Source organism: Hibiscus syriacus, unplaced genomic scaffold (assembly GCF_006381635.1).
Source record: "Hibiscus syriacus cultivar Baekdansim isolate YM2019G1 unplaced genomic scaffold, ASM638163v2 tig00110482_pilon, whole genome shotgun sequence".
NCBI lineage: Eukaryota > Viridiplantae > Streptophyta > Magnoliopsida > Malvales > Malvaceae > Hibiscus > Hibiscus syriacus.
This window is the reverse complement of record NW_024062758.1, coordinates 3,508,481-3,527,189: the sequence shown is the minus strand read 5'-3', so window position 1 is coordinate 3,527,189 and position 18,709 is coordinate 3,508,481. Positions and strand designations below refer to the sequence as shown.

Below are 18,709 nucleotides of genomic sequence, written 5' to 3'. Positions count from 1 at the left end.
GGTCAGTTCAAGTTGTCTGAGACCAGTGTGCTTAAAATCCAGAAGGGCGACATTACACGGTCGTTTGTTGATGGCTCCTCCGATGCTATTGTCAGTCCCTTCTCTATAATCTTTTAGTTCGTTTTATTATAATTTGTTTATGGAATGAGTGACCCTAGAATTTCCATTCAATTTGGTGGATTAATGTTGAGGGGAAAGCGAAGGATTATTGAGTGTTTATATGCGTTGATGATTATTTTTCTTTCATGGGTTTTTATGTACGTTGATTAAAGTTGAGCTTTGTGATATTAGTGATGAATGATGATGATCATCTGCAGGTCAATCCAGCTAATCAGAGAATGCTCGGAGGTGGTGGCGCAGATGTAGGTATTCTACCTTGGAAAATTTTCTTTCCTGATTTTGGACCTTATTAATGTGACGTGAAAATGAACTTATAATGACCATTGATGAATTTTACTAGCCATGCATAGGCTGCTGGCCCGGAACTTCGAGAAGCATGCTTTAAGGTCCCAGAAGTTCGACCTGGTGTTACCTGTCCCACCGGGTGAAGCAAGGATTACTCCGTAAGTTCTAATAATTACGGTGTGTACTGCCGAATGCCGATTCATCCAAATGTTGAAACAGGCTAATGTCTTTACTGGTGAGTTTATGCAGAGGATTTAAACTACCTGCATCTCATGTGATTCACACTGTTGGACCGATTTATGATTCCGACAAGGACCCTAAAGACTCACTCAGAAATGCATACAAGTATGCTATGCTATTCCTTTCTGCCATTATATTTCTAGTTAAGTTCATCATTCTCAAGTAAGACATCTTGAAATTGTTGCAGAAATTGCTTGAGTGTGGCTCAACAGAACAATATTAAATACATTGCGTTTCCTGCCATATCTTGCGGTGTATTTGGGTAAGTAATGCCAAGAAATCATCGAAGGCTTTCTTATTTTCTCCCTTTCCCCCCTCTTTTTATAACACCCTTTGATCTGGAAAGTGTAGAGAACTGTGAGATTTACATGATCAAGTACAAAACCTTAGTTTTTACTGTCATCATAATTGTTTTTTTTGGAACTAGATGTCAAGATCTATGGAAACAACTCTGATGAGGATAAAATAGGGGAACGAGAGCGGTGTTCTCTTCTATATTTCCATTCATAAGACCGTAATATCTCCAAGAGGAGACCGGTCAATTTATACAAATTGATAGCTGAACTTGGTTAGGAAACGGCCTAACATCCTAAACCTTCCAAAACTAACAATAGGGAATATCCTAAGTGATGCAGCACACACAACCTACTCTGCACTCACTTCACTATGACAGAATACTCTAATATTCCTATTCCCATTACAAACCATTTTTTTTTCTTTGATGAAGACGGAAACGAGACCAACAAAACAGCACAAACTCAAAAACAAAACCTGCAGAAAAACATAGCAAGGAAAACAACAAACCAACAGGAGAAACACACAGCAGCCATCAGGAAACAGAGGAAACAAACAATAGACAGTAAAGAAAAATAACCAGTAGAAAAGAAAAACAGCAACATCAAGGAAATAGAAGTCACAGCACACTCTCATGAACAAAATCAAACTCCAGGAAAAATACCTTTGCTGTCAACCAAAAAAATACCTTCGTTCCAGGAACCACACACAGCTTATGTCGATGTCTATGAAAAGACGGAGCAGACAAAGGCTTGGTGAATACATCAGCCACCTGTTCATTCGCTGGTATTTCATTCATATGCAACTTCCCAGGAGCAACTTGTTCACGAACAAAAAACAAGTTAAGTTCAACATGTTTAAACTTCGAATGTAAAATTGGATTTGCTGATACTGCCACGGCACTCGTATTGTCACACCACAAAACAGGCATACCTTCAGATGACACATACAACTCACGCAACAAGGACTGAAGCCATAGAATCTCAAATGCAGCACATGCAACACTACGATACTCAGCCTCCGCGGTTGATTGAGCAACAACTTGTTGCTTCCAAGAACTCCATGAAACAGGATTCCCACCAAATAAGATACAGTTACCCGTCATTGAACGCCTATCATCAGCATCATTCACTCAGTTAGCATTGACAAACCCTGTAATAGTCTAGCAACGATGAGGAGAAAAATGTAAACCAAAATCAACTGTTCTCTGTAAATAGCAAAGTATACGTTTAACAGCTAGCAAATGCGTATCACAAGGTGTCTGCATAAATTGACAAACCATATTGACAACAAAGGCAATGTCAGGTCTAGTAATCACAATGTACTGAAGAGCTCCAACAATACTACGAAACTCAGTCGCAATCTCAACCGGACTTCCATCATTTGAAGACAACTTACAACCCGTGATCATTGGCGTAGGAAAACTCCTAGCACTTTCAAAACCATATTTTTGTAACAAGTCAAGAATTTACTTTTCTGACTTATAAGTAAACCACCATTAGAATCATAGTGAACTTCAACACTTAAAAAATAACGAAGCACTCCAAGGTCTTTAAGAGCACAAACAACATTTAAGTTTGTAACCACACTCTGAACTTCAGGAGTGTCAGTACTAGTGACAATAATATCGTCAACATAAACTAAAAGATAAACCAAAGAAGTAGCAGTCTTCTTCACAAAAAGAGACGCGTCCGACCTGCCAACATTGAACCCTGCAGAAACTAGATAATCTTTGAGTTTCTCAAACCAAGCCCGTGGTGCTTGTTTGAGTCCGTAAATTACCTTGTTCAACTTGTATACCAAAGGACTACCATCAAAATCAAATCGTTCATAACCCGGGGGCTGGAACATGTAAACCTCTTCAATCAACTCACCATGTAAAAAGACATTATTAACATCAACTTGTTTCAAAACCCAACCTTGTTTACAGCTATCGAAAGTATAGTCCTAACCGTAACTGGTTTTACTATCAGGCTAAAAACTTCATTAAAATCCACCCCTGGTTCTTGTAAATACCCTTTCGCAACTAACCGAGCCTTATATCTCTCCACAGTGCCATCCAGGTTCTCTTTTACCTTGAAAATCCACTTACAATTTACTGCTCTTCTATCACTAGGTAATGGGACTAAATCCCACGTTTTATTCCTCAAAAGCGCATCAAATTCAGCATCCGCAGTAGCTTTCCAGCGATAATCCTTCAAAGCTTCTCGTATGTTCTTTGGTTCCTCAGTGGATTAAACAAGAAACACTTTACGCTTCCTTATACCGTTTCTACTTCGAGTAGTCATTGGATACTTATTTTCAGCACCCAAAACAGCACCAGACACATGCTCTATATCACTGGCAGCCAACATATCTTGGCGAAAACTATTACCAACTGGAACACCACCATTGTCTAGAGGCAGCACCAACCATGGCTGATGCTCAGCTCCGAAACGAGCAGACTCAGACAAATCAGGACACAACTCTTGATGGTCGGATGCCACCTGAGTAGGGTGCAACTCAGGAGACTCAACAACAGTTGAAGCTCCCTGAAACGAAGCACCCAGAGGTTCTGCGCAAGCTAACAGATCACATGAAGGCTCACCTGCACACTGCATGCCCGAATCATTCGAAGGCGAGGCACACATAGGTTCTGTGCATTCAGGAAACGCAACCTGAACTCGCCTATGATCCAAATCTGAAGTTGGCAGTATGCTTCCACAAAGTTGTCGTTCTGATGGCATTTGCAATACTGGATCAACAAGTAATGACAAACTAGGGCCTGATTGAGACATCTCAGGCAAAAGAGAATTATCACACTTTGCAGCAAACAGAAATAACGACTCATCAAACGCATATCTCGACAGAAATATTTTTCCAGTCTCATCCATATACCGATAACCCCTATGAGAAGAGCTATATCTAAAAAAAACATATTTTGCAGATCTAAAATCCAATTTATGCTTATTAAACGGCCTCAAAAGCGGAAAACAAGCACACCCAAAAACACACTAATGAATACAGTGGAACTTGCTTATAAAGCTGGCTCATAAGGTGACTTACCTTTCAAAACAGTCGTAGGTAATCTATTGATAAGAAACACCGCAGTTGTGAAAGCATAACTCCAATTCTTCAGGGGTAAACCAGCTTGAGCAAGAAGAGTCAAACCCATTTCAACTATATGACGATGCTTTCGTTCTGCTTTACCATTCTGCTTTGAGGTATGTGGACATGTAATCTAATGCTGCACACCACGAGTGACTAACCAATTGATTAACTGTCAATATTCAGAACCTCCATCAGTTTGCAACGCCTTGACCTTGCAACCAAACTGAACTTCAACAAGATTGTAAAAATTAAGAAAACATTGCGCAACTTTAGACTTCCGCTTTATAAGATACAACCACGTATGTCGACTATAAACATCAACAAACGAGACGTAATATAAATAACCATCAGAACTCACCGGCGCAGGCCCCCAAAGATCAGAAACGACAAGGTCAAAAGGTTTTTCATATTCATTAACAAACTTTGGAAAAGGAAGCTTGTGAGCTTTCCCTTTCAAACAAGCAGAACATACATTGTCCAATTTATTCGCACTAGCAACTAATACACACTTTTAACAACAGCACAAGACGGATGTCCAAGATGATTATGCCACAATTCAAAAATACTTGAAGACTGAGAATTCCTAAACGACGCAGCAAACAACTCAAGAGAAGATGAATGTTCATTAGTAGCTGGAGGCAGCAACTGATACAATCCTTCAGGAGTGAGCTTCCCTTTGCACAACAACCATTAGTATAGAATTCAAATGCAACATTATTATCCCTAACTAGCTGCGAGACAGACAACAAATTCTTCCTTATCGTTGGGACATGTAAAAGATTACGCAGAGCCAAAGGTTTACCATAAGTAACCAAAGAGCCTTGACTGATGCGAGAAATATTAACACCATCCGCATTTCCTATAAGTAACTTAGAATTACCTGTATAGGATGTACTGGCTTGGAGATGAGATGAATCATGAGTGACATGATGTGTAGCCCTTGTATCCGGATACCAAGCCCCATCACTCGCACTCGGCCAAGGAGGAGCAGTAGAGGCAAAAGAGACACCAGCAGTGGATGGAGCAACAGTGGTCATTGACACAAAACCACTTCCATGACCAGAAACACATGGACAGGTAGCACCCATAAACGAATTGTAATTTTGTTGATGTGAAGGTATTGCCACAGAATAAGACGGATTGAAAACTTGCTGCTGTGGTGACCCTGCTGTAGAATAAAAACCATGTGGAGTTGAACAGAGAAATACCGGTGAAGTAACTATACTGTGAAGGTGCATGACCTAATGTATGAGAATACACTTGAATAGGGCTTTCAACATTCTGCACATAACCTGCCCCATTTGCATTAGTATTGTAGTTACGAGCATATACACTATCACGGCTTTCAGTATTGGAATTAGTGGAAGCATGATAATTTTGATCAAACCTATGGTAACACTTTTGAACAGTATGCCCAGAACAACCACACAATTGACATTGAGGACGATTTTGATTGTACCTGCCACCACGACCTCGGCCTCGAGAGGTACCACCACGGCGTCCTCCACGAGTCCCTTGATGATGATATGATTCTTCAGATTGAATCTCTTTTGTCGTATCATTTGAAACGTTTTCACCATGATGTGTAATCAAATTGGCATGAACAATAGACTCTCTTGAAGAAACACCTTTTGTCGAGTCCCACATTCTAACAACATATCAGTGAGAGTCTCAAGGGACACCAACTCTCTAGAAGCGATGGCAATCACAGATTCGAACTCCATCGGCAACCCAGCTAGAACCTCACTCACCTGTTCTTGTTCTATAACAGAACTCCAGAAGAATTAAGCATGTCACATATTACTTTAATCTTAGCTAGATATTCATTAACAGTCAAACCTGCCTGTGATACGCGACAAAATCAGGATTCTGAACTACTGTTCCTGAGTCGGATTGAACAAATTGAGTAGGAGCCGACTTATCTTCAGAAATAAACCTCAGCAGCCCATAACCATCAATAATCAGCATGACTTGATGCTTCCAAAGAACAAAGGTAGAATCGGCTAGCTTCACAACATCAAGTTTTGTAATATGTTGAATCGTCATATTAGAGATGTTTGGGTAGGTAGTGTGAATCAAACTTGTCTGAGTATCGAGAGTCATTCTTGAGAACAGCACCGGTCAGGCAATTCAACAAACAGGTTGTGCGTAGTAATGGAAGAAAACTCACAAACACAAAACAAAGCAATCTGAGAAGACTACAATCCAATCATTGCAAACACGCCTCAAAATATTGATAAAACAACTTAAGAGACTCAATAAAACAATACCTCAAAGATAATCCAGCATAGATCACTAGTTTACCCTTCTAGCAATGAATCATCACGAGTAAACGTTCAAATCATCACAAAACGGATAAATCTTATCGAGAGCAGGTATCGAGATCGAAGCAACGATTGGGATCAAAGAATGCACAAATCAATTAGAAAGATGTTACCAGGAGCCGAGAACAAACAAAGAGCATTGCAAACACGCAGCGGAGGTAATGACGGCCCGGATCTTCAGCGAATGATACCATGTTAAGATCTATGGAAACAACTCTGATGAGGATAAAATAGGGGAACTAGAGACGGTGTTCTCTTCTATATTTCCATTCATAAGACCGTAATATCTCCAAGAAGAAACCAATCAATTTTTACAAATTGATAGCTGAAGTTAGTTAGGAAACGGCTTAACATCCTGAACCTTCCAAAACTAACAACAGGAAATATCCTAAGTGATGCAGCACACACAACCTACTCTGCACTCCACTATGACATAATACTCTAATACTAGACGAGCACTCGATTCTGTGGAAACTCGCCTAAATTGTATCTGGTTTTTTGTTTCTTCCTTTTGTGATGATATTATTTGTTAAGGACTGTTTTTCAATTGGTGATGCTTGGATTGTTGGGTTATTTTTTCTGTGACTTTCTGAATTGGACTTTGACTGTGAGCATGAACTCAGAGACATAATAGAAATCTCTTGTTCATGGAAGAGCATTCTCTTTTGCCAAATTCTCTGTCATTTAATCCTTAGCGTCATCATGGATTTATTTTTTTTCTACCTTAGGTGTTTGTAGTAAACGTTTTATCAGTTTATGTTTAAATTCTTCGTTTCATTTCGGAAAATTTTCCAGATATCCTTACGAGGAAGCAGCAACAGTTGCTTTAACTATTACTACAAAAGAATTTGCCAATGATATTAAAGAGATAATTTCTCTTTTTATTCGCTTCAACATTAACATAAAAGGTTTCTTTTAATTGTCGATTGATTCCCTTTGTTTCACCCTTTAGATCTCGTTTTTCATTATTACTTTCATGTTACTCATACTCAGGTGCGAGTATCAAATACAGGTATGATACATAATTGTATGTAGTCCGAACACTAGACGAACTTATTTGCCTACAAAGACTTGTTGAAGGAATTCTTTCCTTCTTTTTCTTAATCGCATGATACACAATTCTATGAAGCACGGATACGAGACGAACTTGTGAGTGACGCTCACTCAAGTTGCTGTTTGCAGGTGCACTTTGTTATGTTTAGCGGTGACGTCTATGATGTTCGGTTGAAAAAAGCAAAGGAATTGACTTGAACCGCTTACCTTCGTTTGGATTATGTCATGTGAGGGTCCATTGTTCTTCATCTGGACAGCATATGTTTGATGTAGTAAAATGGTTGCCCATGTTACCTAAGACTTTTTATTTTACCCGTGCTACTTGTATCAAATTTAGGTACATGTGTCGGATGCATAATTTGAATCGATTAGGTATTGCAATTGTCAAGGCCTCATTGGTTGCGTCACACAGTTCTAATTTTTAAATTTACTCTGGTGGAGTGAACTCTTGTATTTCAGTTGAAAATATATAGCATAAGCCCTGAAAAAGTAGGTGTAATTGAACTCAAAAAAAAAAAAAAAAAAATAGGACAAATATACATTTTGGTACTTAAACCTAATTTTATAATTTAATTTGGTTATTATTTTTTCAATTAAGTGCTAAAATTAGCCTTAAAATTCAATTTGGTGCATAAATGTTTTTTTATTTAATTAGATGTTTGAACTTGATTTTTTAACCGTCTTTATTTGCACGTAGAATGAACGAACAATTTAATAAATGAGTAAATTACACGCTTACTCATTAAACTTTACTTTTTCTCCTATTTCATTCACTGTACTTTTAATTTTTTCAATTTACTTATTGAATTTTATATATTGGATTTTTTGTCACTTAGCTTTTAATTTTTTAACGGTGCTATGATGTGACAATCAACACCAAAATGACGTGGTTTTGGTTCTTATAAAAAAATCAAATTTAAACCAAAACGACATAGTTTTGGTTTAATTTTTTTTCTTTTTTCCCTTTCATTTTCTGCTCTTTCCTTTTTTGTTCTTCTTCTTCTCATCTTCTCTCTTTATTTTCCTCTTCAACCTCAATAAACCCAGATTTTGACTACCACGTAGACCATTAAAAAGAGAAAATGAAATAAAGAAACGAAATGAAAATGAAAATGAGAAGTTGTATTAGCTACAATTAGGTTATTCTCCACCATTGTAAAATACAAAACGAAAGTCAAGATGAGAAATTCCTCCATTAAAAAGTATTGTATACAAGCTTGTTGGCCACAAACCCATAACCATACCCCACAATTATAGGAAAAAAAATTTAGAAGTAGAAATCTTATATGAAAACATGACCTTAAGAAAGGGACCCGATCAACCCTTTATGATAAACACCAACACTTCCACCAACTTGCCATTATCATAAACCTTTCTACAAGAGGGTAACCCTTAATTCAATTTCTAACTCTCAAATCTCTTCATTTTGGGTTCCTACCCATAGTTGGAAACATCTAAGAGAAAAAAATGTGGCTTATGCTGGTGGCTTTGCGACAGAATCTTCAAAACATCAAGAAATGTGGCAGATGAGAACATGATGATCGGAACGGGAGGAAACAATAATGGAGGCGAGATGTCAAGTTTCGTAGATAGGAGGTTAAATGATCTTTATGTGATTTGCAGTGTTGTTAAAGTTCTTTTTACACTGATTTCTTTCTTCTTTCAACCCTGTGTTAATGACGCTCATGGAGTCTGAAATTTTGAACTTTCAGTCATGAACAATCCTTGTGCTCATGGAGGAAGAACAAAGAGACGCTATTTTTTTCATCTTTATCTTTACATTCTTCTAACTTTGAAAAACCAGTTCGGGAGGAAGCATTAAGGTGGTTTTTGTTGATTTGAATATGATAAGGTTCTCTTATCAAATGATGGTTGATGAGGTTAAAATTGGAGAAGATCAACAGTAAAAGGTGGGTTCTTATCAAAACCTGCGTGGCATATTATAATATTAAAATAAGCCATGTAATCACACTGTTAATGAAAAAATAGTCGAGTGAGTAAAAGCGTTCAATGTCGAAGGTTCTGTGAGCAAATTAAAAAAATTAAAAGTACGATGAATAAAATAGGAGAAAGAGTAAAGTTCAGTTAATAAGCGTACCCTTAGTAAATAAAGGAAAAAAGATTTTATGAGAACATAGGCAATCGAGAAAATTACTAGGGAGTAGATCAATTAAAAAAAAGAGAAAATCGCCTCAGTGACCAAAAAAAAGTTATAATATACGATTTTAACCAATTTTTTTTGGATTTGCCAAAATGACCAACAAAATCGCAACGCGAAATAAAAATCGCAACGCAATCCCCAGAATCGCAAATCAGTTTCCAAAATCGCAACGCGATTCTTGAAAATCGCAATGCGATAGTACAAATTCGCATTGCGATTTTCCAAAATCGCAACGCGAATATGAAAATCGCAACGCGAACACATAAATCGCAACGCGTATCCGTAAATCGCAACGTGTATCCGTAAATCGCAACGCGTATGGGTAAATCGCAATGCGTATCCGTATATCGCAACGCGTATCCGTAAATCGCAACGATAATACATAAAATCGCAACGCGTATCCGTAAATCGCAATGCGATATTTAAAGCACCATTATAATCGCTACGCGTATTTTATTTTCAAATTACAAAAAGAATATTAAGACAAAATCCCGTAATCGCAACTCATAACCTAAAACCTAAAATCACAACTCAGTCCCATCTCCATCTCTCACTCTCTACGGCGAAGAAATCCGTCCCCATCTCCGAAGATTTCCGTCCCCATCTCCGGCGAAATCCCTCACAACCATTCACGGTCAGAAATCCCTCACAATATTCAGAAATGGAAAATCAACCTCCGAGGGTTAGTTTTTTAATTATTTTATTTTGAAATGTTTGCATTATTGTAGGTTTTTCATATTGAAACTGATGATAAGTTTACTGGTCATTTCAATAATAGATTAACCATTTCACTTAGATTTCATTTCGCGTTACGATTCTGTCGTTGCGATTTTCATTTCGCGTTGCTATTCTCTCGTTCCGATTTTCAAGTTAGTATTTGTCTTTGTCTTTGTTCTGTCTTTTGGTTGAAGTAATGCAATCCATTGAAGTTTCAATTTGCAGAAGAGTCGCAACGAGATAAATGAAAATCGCAACGAGAGAATGACTGTCGCAACGAGAGAAATGAAAATCGCAACGAGAGAATCGCAACGCGAAATGAAAATCGCAACGAGAGAATCGCAACGCGAAACCAAAATCGCATTGCGATTTTATTTCGCGTTGCGATTCTCTCGTTGCGATTTTCATTTCGCGTTGCGATTCTCTCGTTGCGATTGTCATCTCGCGTTGCGATTCTCTCGTTGCGATTTTCATTTCAACCAAAAGACAAAACAGTGTTGCAAATTTTAGTTTCAAGAATAAACTACTACTTTTTATGTTTATTGTTTTTGGTATATCTTCACAGTGTAGTTTTTGGTATATCTAACTTGGTATGTTTATTGTTTTTGTAGAAATTTTTTTCGGCTCAATTGACATTGAGAAATAAAGTCAGCCTGGCCACTACAATTGCAAAGAAGCTTTCACCTGCTCAAAGACAATTGTTTGAGGAAACCTGCTTCGGGCCATGGCTGAGAGTACAGCATCCGGGTGGAGATGCTAATTTGACCCATTTGTGGCTTCAGACCATGACATCAAATCTACCCGACAGTATACAACGTGGTGAGGAAGAGATATGGTTTCATTTTCCACCAGCGTATACTTGTTTTGGGCGGAAGGAGTTCTGCTTAATCACTGGTCTACGATTCGGACACGATGATGTAGGCCGGTACACTCGTCATATCGCCCGCCCATCATGGTTATCCCGGGTTTTTCCGGATGAGTTAATGGAGAAGCCGAACCTACATGTCGACGACCTGAAGAAATTGTTTAATAAGAAAGCTGGTTTCACTCGGATGGATGACGTCGATGTTGTCCGAGTATGCCTTCTACTACTTGTGTATGCCGGCTTTTTAGGCAGAGAGGCCAGACAACCTATTCATCGGGAGCTAATAATATTGGTAGAGGACCTGAATGCATGGAATCTGTTTCCGTGGGGTTCGTATATATGGAAAGCTACCTGGACTAAGTTGTCGTCTGCCTTTGATGACCGCAAAAGTTTGCGGGGCGATGGGTCCAAATACACTTTGTCAGGCTTTGTTTGGGCCTTTAAGGTAAGAATTTCTATATAATGTTTCTAAAATTATAATTAATTATTTAACAATTACTAATTTTGTTATTATATTGTTTGTAGATTTGGATATTCGAGGCTTTCCCCAGCATGCGTACATATGCAATAAAACGTCAAATGATATTCCCAGGGCTATTTCCTGGAAGAGGAAAACTCTGTTGGATTGGGAAGACTTAATACCATATGCCACAATAAATAATGTAAGTTAACACAAATACTTTCATATAATATATAAACAAGTTATTAATAGTAGACGTTTAACTTTGTTTGAGTTTTTATATTTTAGGAGGCTAACATTCCATTACAAAGACTGACACCCACGGAGGAAGAGCTTGCCACTGATTGGTGGCAAGCTAGTCAGAATTTTTTTGATGGCACGGATGATGAGCAGCATCCACTTCCTCCAATTCGAGAGCCATCACCTCACCTAGAGCCATCACCCGATCGACCCGACTATACACCTCTAGAACGAGAGCCATCACCTATCCCGTCACATCATCGAGCCTCTTCTCCACCATCACCTCATGATAGGCGACCGGCAAAGATGCCACGACTCCTATCTCCCTGTTCTCCACCTCCACCTCAACGGGATGAGTCAAGGGAGTTACGTGATGAGGTCAATGCCTTGCGTGAGGAGATCGGTACTCTACGCGATAACGATGGTGCATGGCGTGTGGAGGTGTCAACTTTACGTGGTGAGGTTGCCGCTCTACGTGAGATGATAGTATCGTTGCAGAATGAGGTTCATACTCTACGCAACGAGGTAAGTTTAAGATTTTCCATATTTAACTTAATGATAAATTTACTCGTAATTTCACTTAGATTAGCCATTTCACTTAGATTGCTTAGTAAATTTATTCGGTTGCTGCCAATTCTGCTAAACTGTGTATTCTTTAACACTGTGAAATAGTATTTGTCTTTGTTTTGTCTTTTGGTTGAAAGTAAATTTGTTCGGTTGCTGCCAATTCTGCTAAACTGTGTATTCTTTAACACTGTGAAATAGTATTTGTCTTTGTTTTGTCTTTTGGTTGAAAGTAAATTTGTTCGGTTGCTGCCAATTCTGCTAAACTGTGTATTCTATAACACTGTGAAATAGTATTTGTCTTTGTTTTGTCTTTTGGTTGAAAGTAAATTTGTTCGGTTGCTGCCAATTCTGCTAAACTGTGTATTCTATAACACTGTGAAATAGTATTTGTCTTTGTTTTGTCTTTTGGTTGAAAGTAAATTTGTTCGGTTGCTGCCAATTCTGCTAAACTGTGTATTCTTTAACACTGTGAAATAGTATTTGTCTTTGTTTTGTCTTTTGGTTGAAAGTAAATTTATCCATTCAAGTTTCAATTTGCAGAAGAAGAAATAGTTTACTTTCGCAACACGAAACTTAAAATCGCAACGCGAAATGAAAATCGCAACGACAGAATCGCAACGCGAAACCAAAATCGCAACGACAAGATCGCAACGCGAAACCAAAATCGCATTGCGATTTTCATTTTGCGTTGCGATTCTTTCGTTGCGATTTTCATTTCGCATTGCGATTCTGTCGTTGCGATTTTCATTTCGCGTTGCGATTTTGGTTTCGCGTTGCGATTTTAAGTTTCGTGTTGCGAAAGTAAACTATTTCTTCTTCTGCAAATTGAAACTTGAATGGATAAATTTACTTTCAACCAAAAGACAAAACAAAGACAAATACTAACTTCAGGGTATTAGTTTGAAACATATTTTTCTTTGTTATCTGATGCATTTTGTGAACTATGATAGAATAATGACTTGGGTGAATACAATGCAAGTTTGAAACATATTTGTCTTTGTTTTCACTGTTTAAATATCATGTCTGTTTATTTACTGATTTTTGTATTTAATTATTTAGCGGCCCGATAGAGTGGATGCTTTACGTCGGGTTATGCTTGCACGACGGAGTTCACGCATCAGACAGCGTGCACGTGCTATTAAGTCTCCGTACACCCCAATAGTGCGAAAACACCGCAAGAAGAAGCCCGACTCGCCTGTCATCCCTCAAGAGTCCACTCCTATCGTTGAAGAGGCCCCCCCTATCATTCCTCGAGAGTCCCCTCCCACCGTTCAAGAGGCCACTGTCATCATTGAAGAGGTCCCTCCCACCATTCAAGAGCCCGATTCACATGGCGTCATATATAGGCTTCTTGAGAAACCCTCTGACGTGCCGGACATGATGGATTCAAGTTGGCTCTTGTATGAGTTACCGGCCAGTACCATACCGGTATCTGAAGAGAGGGAACAACTATCGGACACAATTCTGGATAACACCCTTTGGGCTAAGACCGCTGTTGATTTTTATCTACATGAGCGGAGCCAGGGGTGTTTCACTGACATATGCAAGCTCACCGATGATATCTATTTGTTGCTTGATCGGTCTTGGTGGGGCGTATTATTAGGGGTCGAAGACAATGGCTATTTCGATGGGGGGGTAAGTCTTATATTTTTCTTATATTTCAATTTGATTAATTTTTTTTTTAAATTTATGTAAGTCACTAATATATGTCTTTTTTTGTAAAACAGCATATCGATGCGTGGGTGACACGTCTTCTAATAATAAGAAAACTTAAGAAAAATAAAAATATACGATATACAATTATGCCGACGTCTTTTCACGCGTTCACTTGAAGAATGCACGAAATGAATCATTTGATTTGGGCAATGGACAAGCTAAACTTTATCCTGCATGGTGGGAGGTCGATAAGGTTAGTATTTATTTTAGATTGAGTTTAAAGGTTTTATAAAATAAGTGCGCAAATGAATGAATTATTACTTATGATTGCAGGTGTTTATCCCTGTTTTGGAACGTAAACATTGGATTCTCGTCGAGCTTCAGCTCCCATCCCTTAAGACAATAGTGTATGACAGCATGATAAATTACATATCATTGGCTGATTTAAGAGATGTTATTAAGGGATGGAGCTCTCATTTGGCTAAATTCTTGGATGCGATCAATTATTGGACTCGTTCTGGAAACAAGAAGCCAAAGAAGCTCAATATTACAGTTATTAGAGACGAGACCGCGCCACAACAACGAGCGGAGCCAGAGGAGATTGTGGTCCTCTCGTATGCTTGGCGTTGGAGCGTTTGACGACGGGAAGCATCAAGTATCTACCTCCCACCGATAGAGATAGAGCTGCAGTAGGCTTGTGGTTTCGGCATTATATGGCTAAATCAATATATACGAGACGCTGCCTACCTGCATCCGCGTTATAAAAATGTCCATAAACAATTGGTAAGTTTATATACTTTTGGTTTGAAAATGTTTGGTTAAGTACCTAGAATTCAATAATTTGTTGTTTGTAGGTTTTAGATGTGTAGAAAGTGTTTTTTGAGCAAATGTTTGGTTTCTGCAGGTTAATCTCAGAAGTGAACTGCGTGAAAATGATGTATGGCTGCAAAAGTTGATTCAATAGTTTAATTGATTGTTTTTTGATTGTTTAATTGATTTGTAAAAGTTGATTCAATAGTAGATGATCGGAAATAAGAATTATTGCTTATTTTTTGATTGTTTAATTGATTTGTAAAAGATGATTTGTAAAAGTTGATTTGTGTAATTGATGCGAATATAATTCTTATTTGTGCTTGTTTAATTGATTGAAATGTAATGGTTGATTTTGTTGATTTCAATCTGCATTATGTTGAAGGCAAAATTGACTATCGCAATGCGAAATGAAAATCGCAATGCGAAATGAAAATCGCAACGAGAGAATCGCAATGCGAAATGAAAATCGCAATGCGGAAATGAAAATCGCAATGGGAGAATCGCAATGCGATTTTAATTTCGCATTGCGATTCTCTCGTTGCGATTTTCATTTCGCATTGCGATTCTCTCGTTGCGATTTTCATTTCGCATTGCGATTTTCATTTCGCATTGCGATTCTCTCGTTGCGATTTTCATTTCCGCATTGCGAAATGTAATGGTTGATTTTGTTGATTTCAATCTGCATTATGTTGAAGGCAAAATTGACTATCGCAATGCGAAATGAAAATCGCAACGATAGAATCGCAATGCGAAATGAAAATCGCAATGCGGAAATGAAAATCGCAACGAGAGAATCGCAATGCGAAATGAAAATCGCAATGCGGAAATGAAAATCGCAACGAGAGAATCGCAATGCGATTTTCATTTCGCATTGCGATTCTCTCGTTGCGATTGTAATTTCCGTGTTGCGATAGTCAAATGCATGCCTAATAGTGATAACAACTGAATAACAAGAGTTGGTTAAGTCAAAATGGTTGGCCTGAGTCATTAATTCAACTGAAAATGTTAAAAGTTCACACATAAAATCCACATAATACAACGTTTGCATTTAAAAATCACCTAAGTTAACAGTCCCAAAAGGTGAAGCCAATTGTGATTGGGATTTTGAAGATGGTTGCCTTTTGCTTGACCATATGAGCTTTGGATTTGATGAGGATCCATATTTTGGTAGAGGAAAAGATGATTTGATGGCACTGGTGATCCACATGTCAACCTTGTATGACCACTTTCCTTGCACCGACTACATGTCGATCTCTTCTTCTCTTCACCCTTAGACGGTATACGATCGTGACTTTTTGGTCGGCCAGGTAGCCTTCTGTCCATGGCTGGTGGCAAAACTGTTTGTAAGTCATCTGGTATGTCCCACTCAGAAGGATGTGGAATAGGGTAGACAATCTCGGCATAAGTCTGTCGATAAACTTCTGTAGTGTAGCAATCCATAGCGTATGCGCTTGAATCATCTTGGTTTAAATGAAGAGCAACTTTTATAACATGGCCACACGGATAACCAGATGTTTGCCATTTCATACAACTACACGTCTTTGCATTTAGATCGACTAGCCCATTTAAGTTATTATCCAGTACTTGAAACAAAGTGTTTGAACATGGTTCAACTCTCCATGACGTTGACTTCACAACACGTTTCGTTATCTTTTTTTCAGTCCATGGTGTAACACGATGTTCCAATGTTCCTGTAAATTTAAATAAACAATACTTAGTAAAATATATAAATATGATAAGTTACGAATTCAAAGAAATAATACCTGCATGGTTTCTTTTCTTGTAGTACCACTGTTGAATAGAGGCTCGAAAAAACTCCATTAACATAGTAATGGGTAATTTCCGGGAATGACGACTTAGAGCGTTGATTGATTCTGCACTATTAGACGTCATGAAACCATATCTTGCTCCAAGTTGATGTACTCTTGACCATCTTTCAAACCCGACATCTTCTAGTGTTTGAGCACACTGAGGCAAAACACGTCTTAAACAATTTATATGCTTATTGAAATCCACTTCCCGATAAGCTTTTACAGCCTTCCAGTATGTCCATTTGTGCTTTTTTATACCAGCAGACCTTGATTTTAGATTTCTATACAAATGAACACCACAAAGTCCATGAAAAGCATCTGGGAAACACCTTCTAACAGCGTTGTCAATTGAGTTTGCCCTATCGGATATGATTGTCAGATTGCTAATAGGACCTATGCAATCCCTAAGATGCCCCATAAACCATGTCCATGAATCAGAGGTTTCAGATTTGCCAACCCCGTAAGCTATTGGCAATATCCCATTGTTAGCATCCATGGCTACTGCTAATAAGTTTACTCCAAGGTATCGACCTTTCAAATGTGCTCCGTCAACTATAATAACTGGGCGCATGCAAGTAATAAACGAACGAATCTACAAAATAATATACACAAGAAATATAATCATTTAAATGTGAAATGCATGTAACTAACAAAAATGAGTCAACAAAATTATATTGATTTACTAACCGTAGCACCAATGGCGATAAACAGCAACTCAAAGCGTCCATCTCTATCTGTTTTGATATGAGTTACCGACCCAGGATTTTTCAGCTTTAAATTGTGACAATAAGCCGGCAGTTGGGCAAACGATGCTTCTGGCGACCCCCTCAACAATTCCAAGGCATAACATTTGGCTCTCCAAGCTTGAGAATATGATATACTAATCTTGAACCGAGCATTCATGTCAGTCATAATTTCATGTCCCCGATATACCCTGCCATTCAAAAACATTAACTCAGCCAGAAAACCACCCAACACCTTTTTGTTTGCCTGTCTATGGTGAGGAAAAACTTGGGTTCTTGAACATGTATGTTTATCAATAAAAGTCCTAACTTGAAACATTTTGTAATCTTTTATTCTCTTTGCAATCATACGCCACGTACAGTTTTTGTCAATCATACACCTTGTTTCGAAACGATCTTTGCTTGATTTGTTAACTTTTAGTTGATAGCCATCTTCCACACATTTCGTATATAAAGCTATCTTCAAGTCTTCCTTTGTATCAAAACAATCATCTTTCTTGATACGAATAACTTTTGTGTAACAATCAACTGCTTTCTTTATCAACTCTTCTTCCGGTATCTGAAGTAATTCTGGCATATTCCAGTTATACGCCCGTGGCATTTTCTTTTCTTCGGGGACTTTTTCTTCTTCTTTTTCTTCTTCAGGATTATGAATTACAGAATGGATGTTCAACATGTTCATTCACAGTCGTAACTTCCTCCTCATTATCATCAACATTACATTCTTCGGCAACGGCTGTTTCATCATCAAAATTCGGGTATTGACCAATATCAATATCATTACACGCATGGTCTGTTTCTTCTTCTGAAACATCATCAAAATCCGTGTATTGACCAATATCAAAGTCCGGATATTGACCAAGACCAAATTTCGAATACTGACTAGTACTCACAATTTTTTCTGTTGGCTCATCATCGTCTAACTGGTCAATACGAAAACCGGAATTTGGTGCTGAAAGTTGATTGGGATTTGGATTAGAGAAAGGTTGTGGGTTTTGAGAAAAACTTAGTTGATTACTACCCGCTACTGACCCAACAATACTACTTCTAGGTTCAACAACATACAATGTAACATCATCTTGTGAAACCCTAATGTAAGCAATGAATCGTTCAACATCTTCATTGTCGGTTAACAAATAAACTTTACCATTTCTCTGATAAGATAGCCTAAATCCACTTAGGGGCTCTAAATTCAATTTATTTGAAACACGTAGCATTAGAGTTTCATAAGTTAACTTTGTAAAGACAATTTTAGTTGAAGATTCATGGG

The 18,709-nt window shown here is 38.1% G+C and overlaps 1 protein-coding gene across 1 annotated transcript; it reads left to right on the top strand.

Annotated features, from left to right (window-relative positions):
- The first annotated feature begins 447 nt into the window (after positions 1-447).
- LOC120128673 (macro domain-containing protein VPA0103-like) lies at positions 448-7,604 on the top strand. Its single transcript, XM_039146309.1, has 5 exons — positions 448-563; positions 655-750; positions 833-907; positions 7,149-7,221; positions 7,536-7,604. The coding sequence occupies exons 1-5, from the start codon at positions 463-465 to the stop codon at positions 7,602-7,604; spliced, it is 414 nt and encodes a 137-aa protein (XP_039002240.1). The 5' UTR covers positions 448-462.
- The last annotated feature ends 11,105 nt before the right edge of the window (positions 7,605-18,709 follow it).

What these genes read in the sequence shown, in the direction of transcription:
- LOC120128673 (XM_039146309.1), top strand. Translation starts at nt 463, where the DNA reads ATGCATAGGCTGCTGGCCCGGAACTTCGAGAAGCATGCTTTAAGGTCC. An exon ending in ATATCTTGCGGTGTATTTGG is followed by an intron (nt 908 to 7,148) that starts GTAAGTAATGCC and finishes AAAATTTTCCAG; the next exon opens with ATATCCTTACGAGGAAGCAG. An exon ending in TTGCCAATGATATTAAAGAG is followed by an intron (nt 7,222 to 7,535) that starts ATAATTTCTCTT and finishes TGCTGTTTGCAG; the next exon opens with GTGCACTTTGTTATGTTTAG.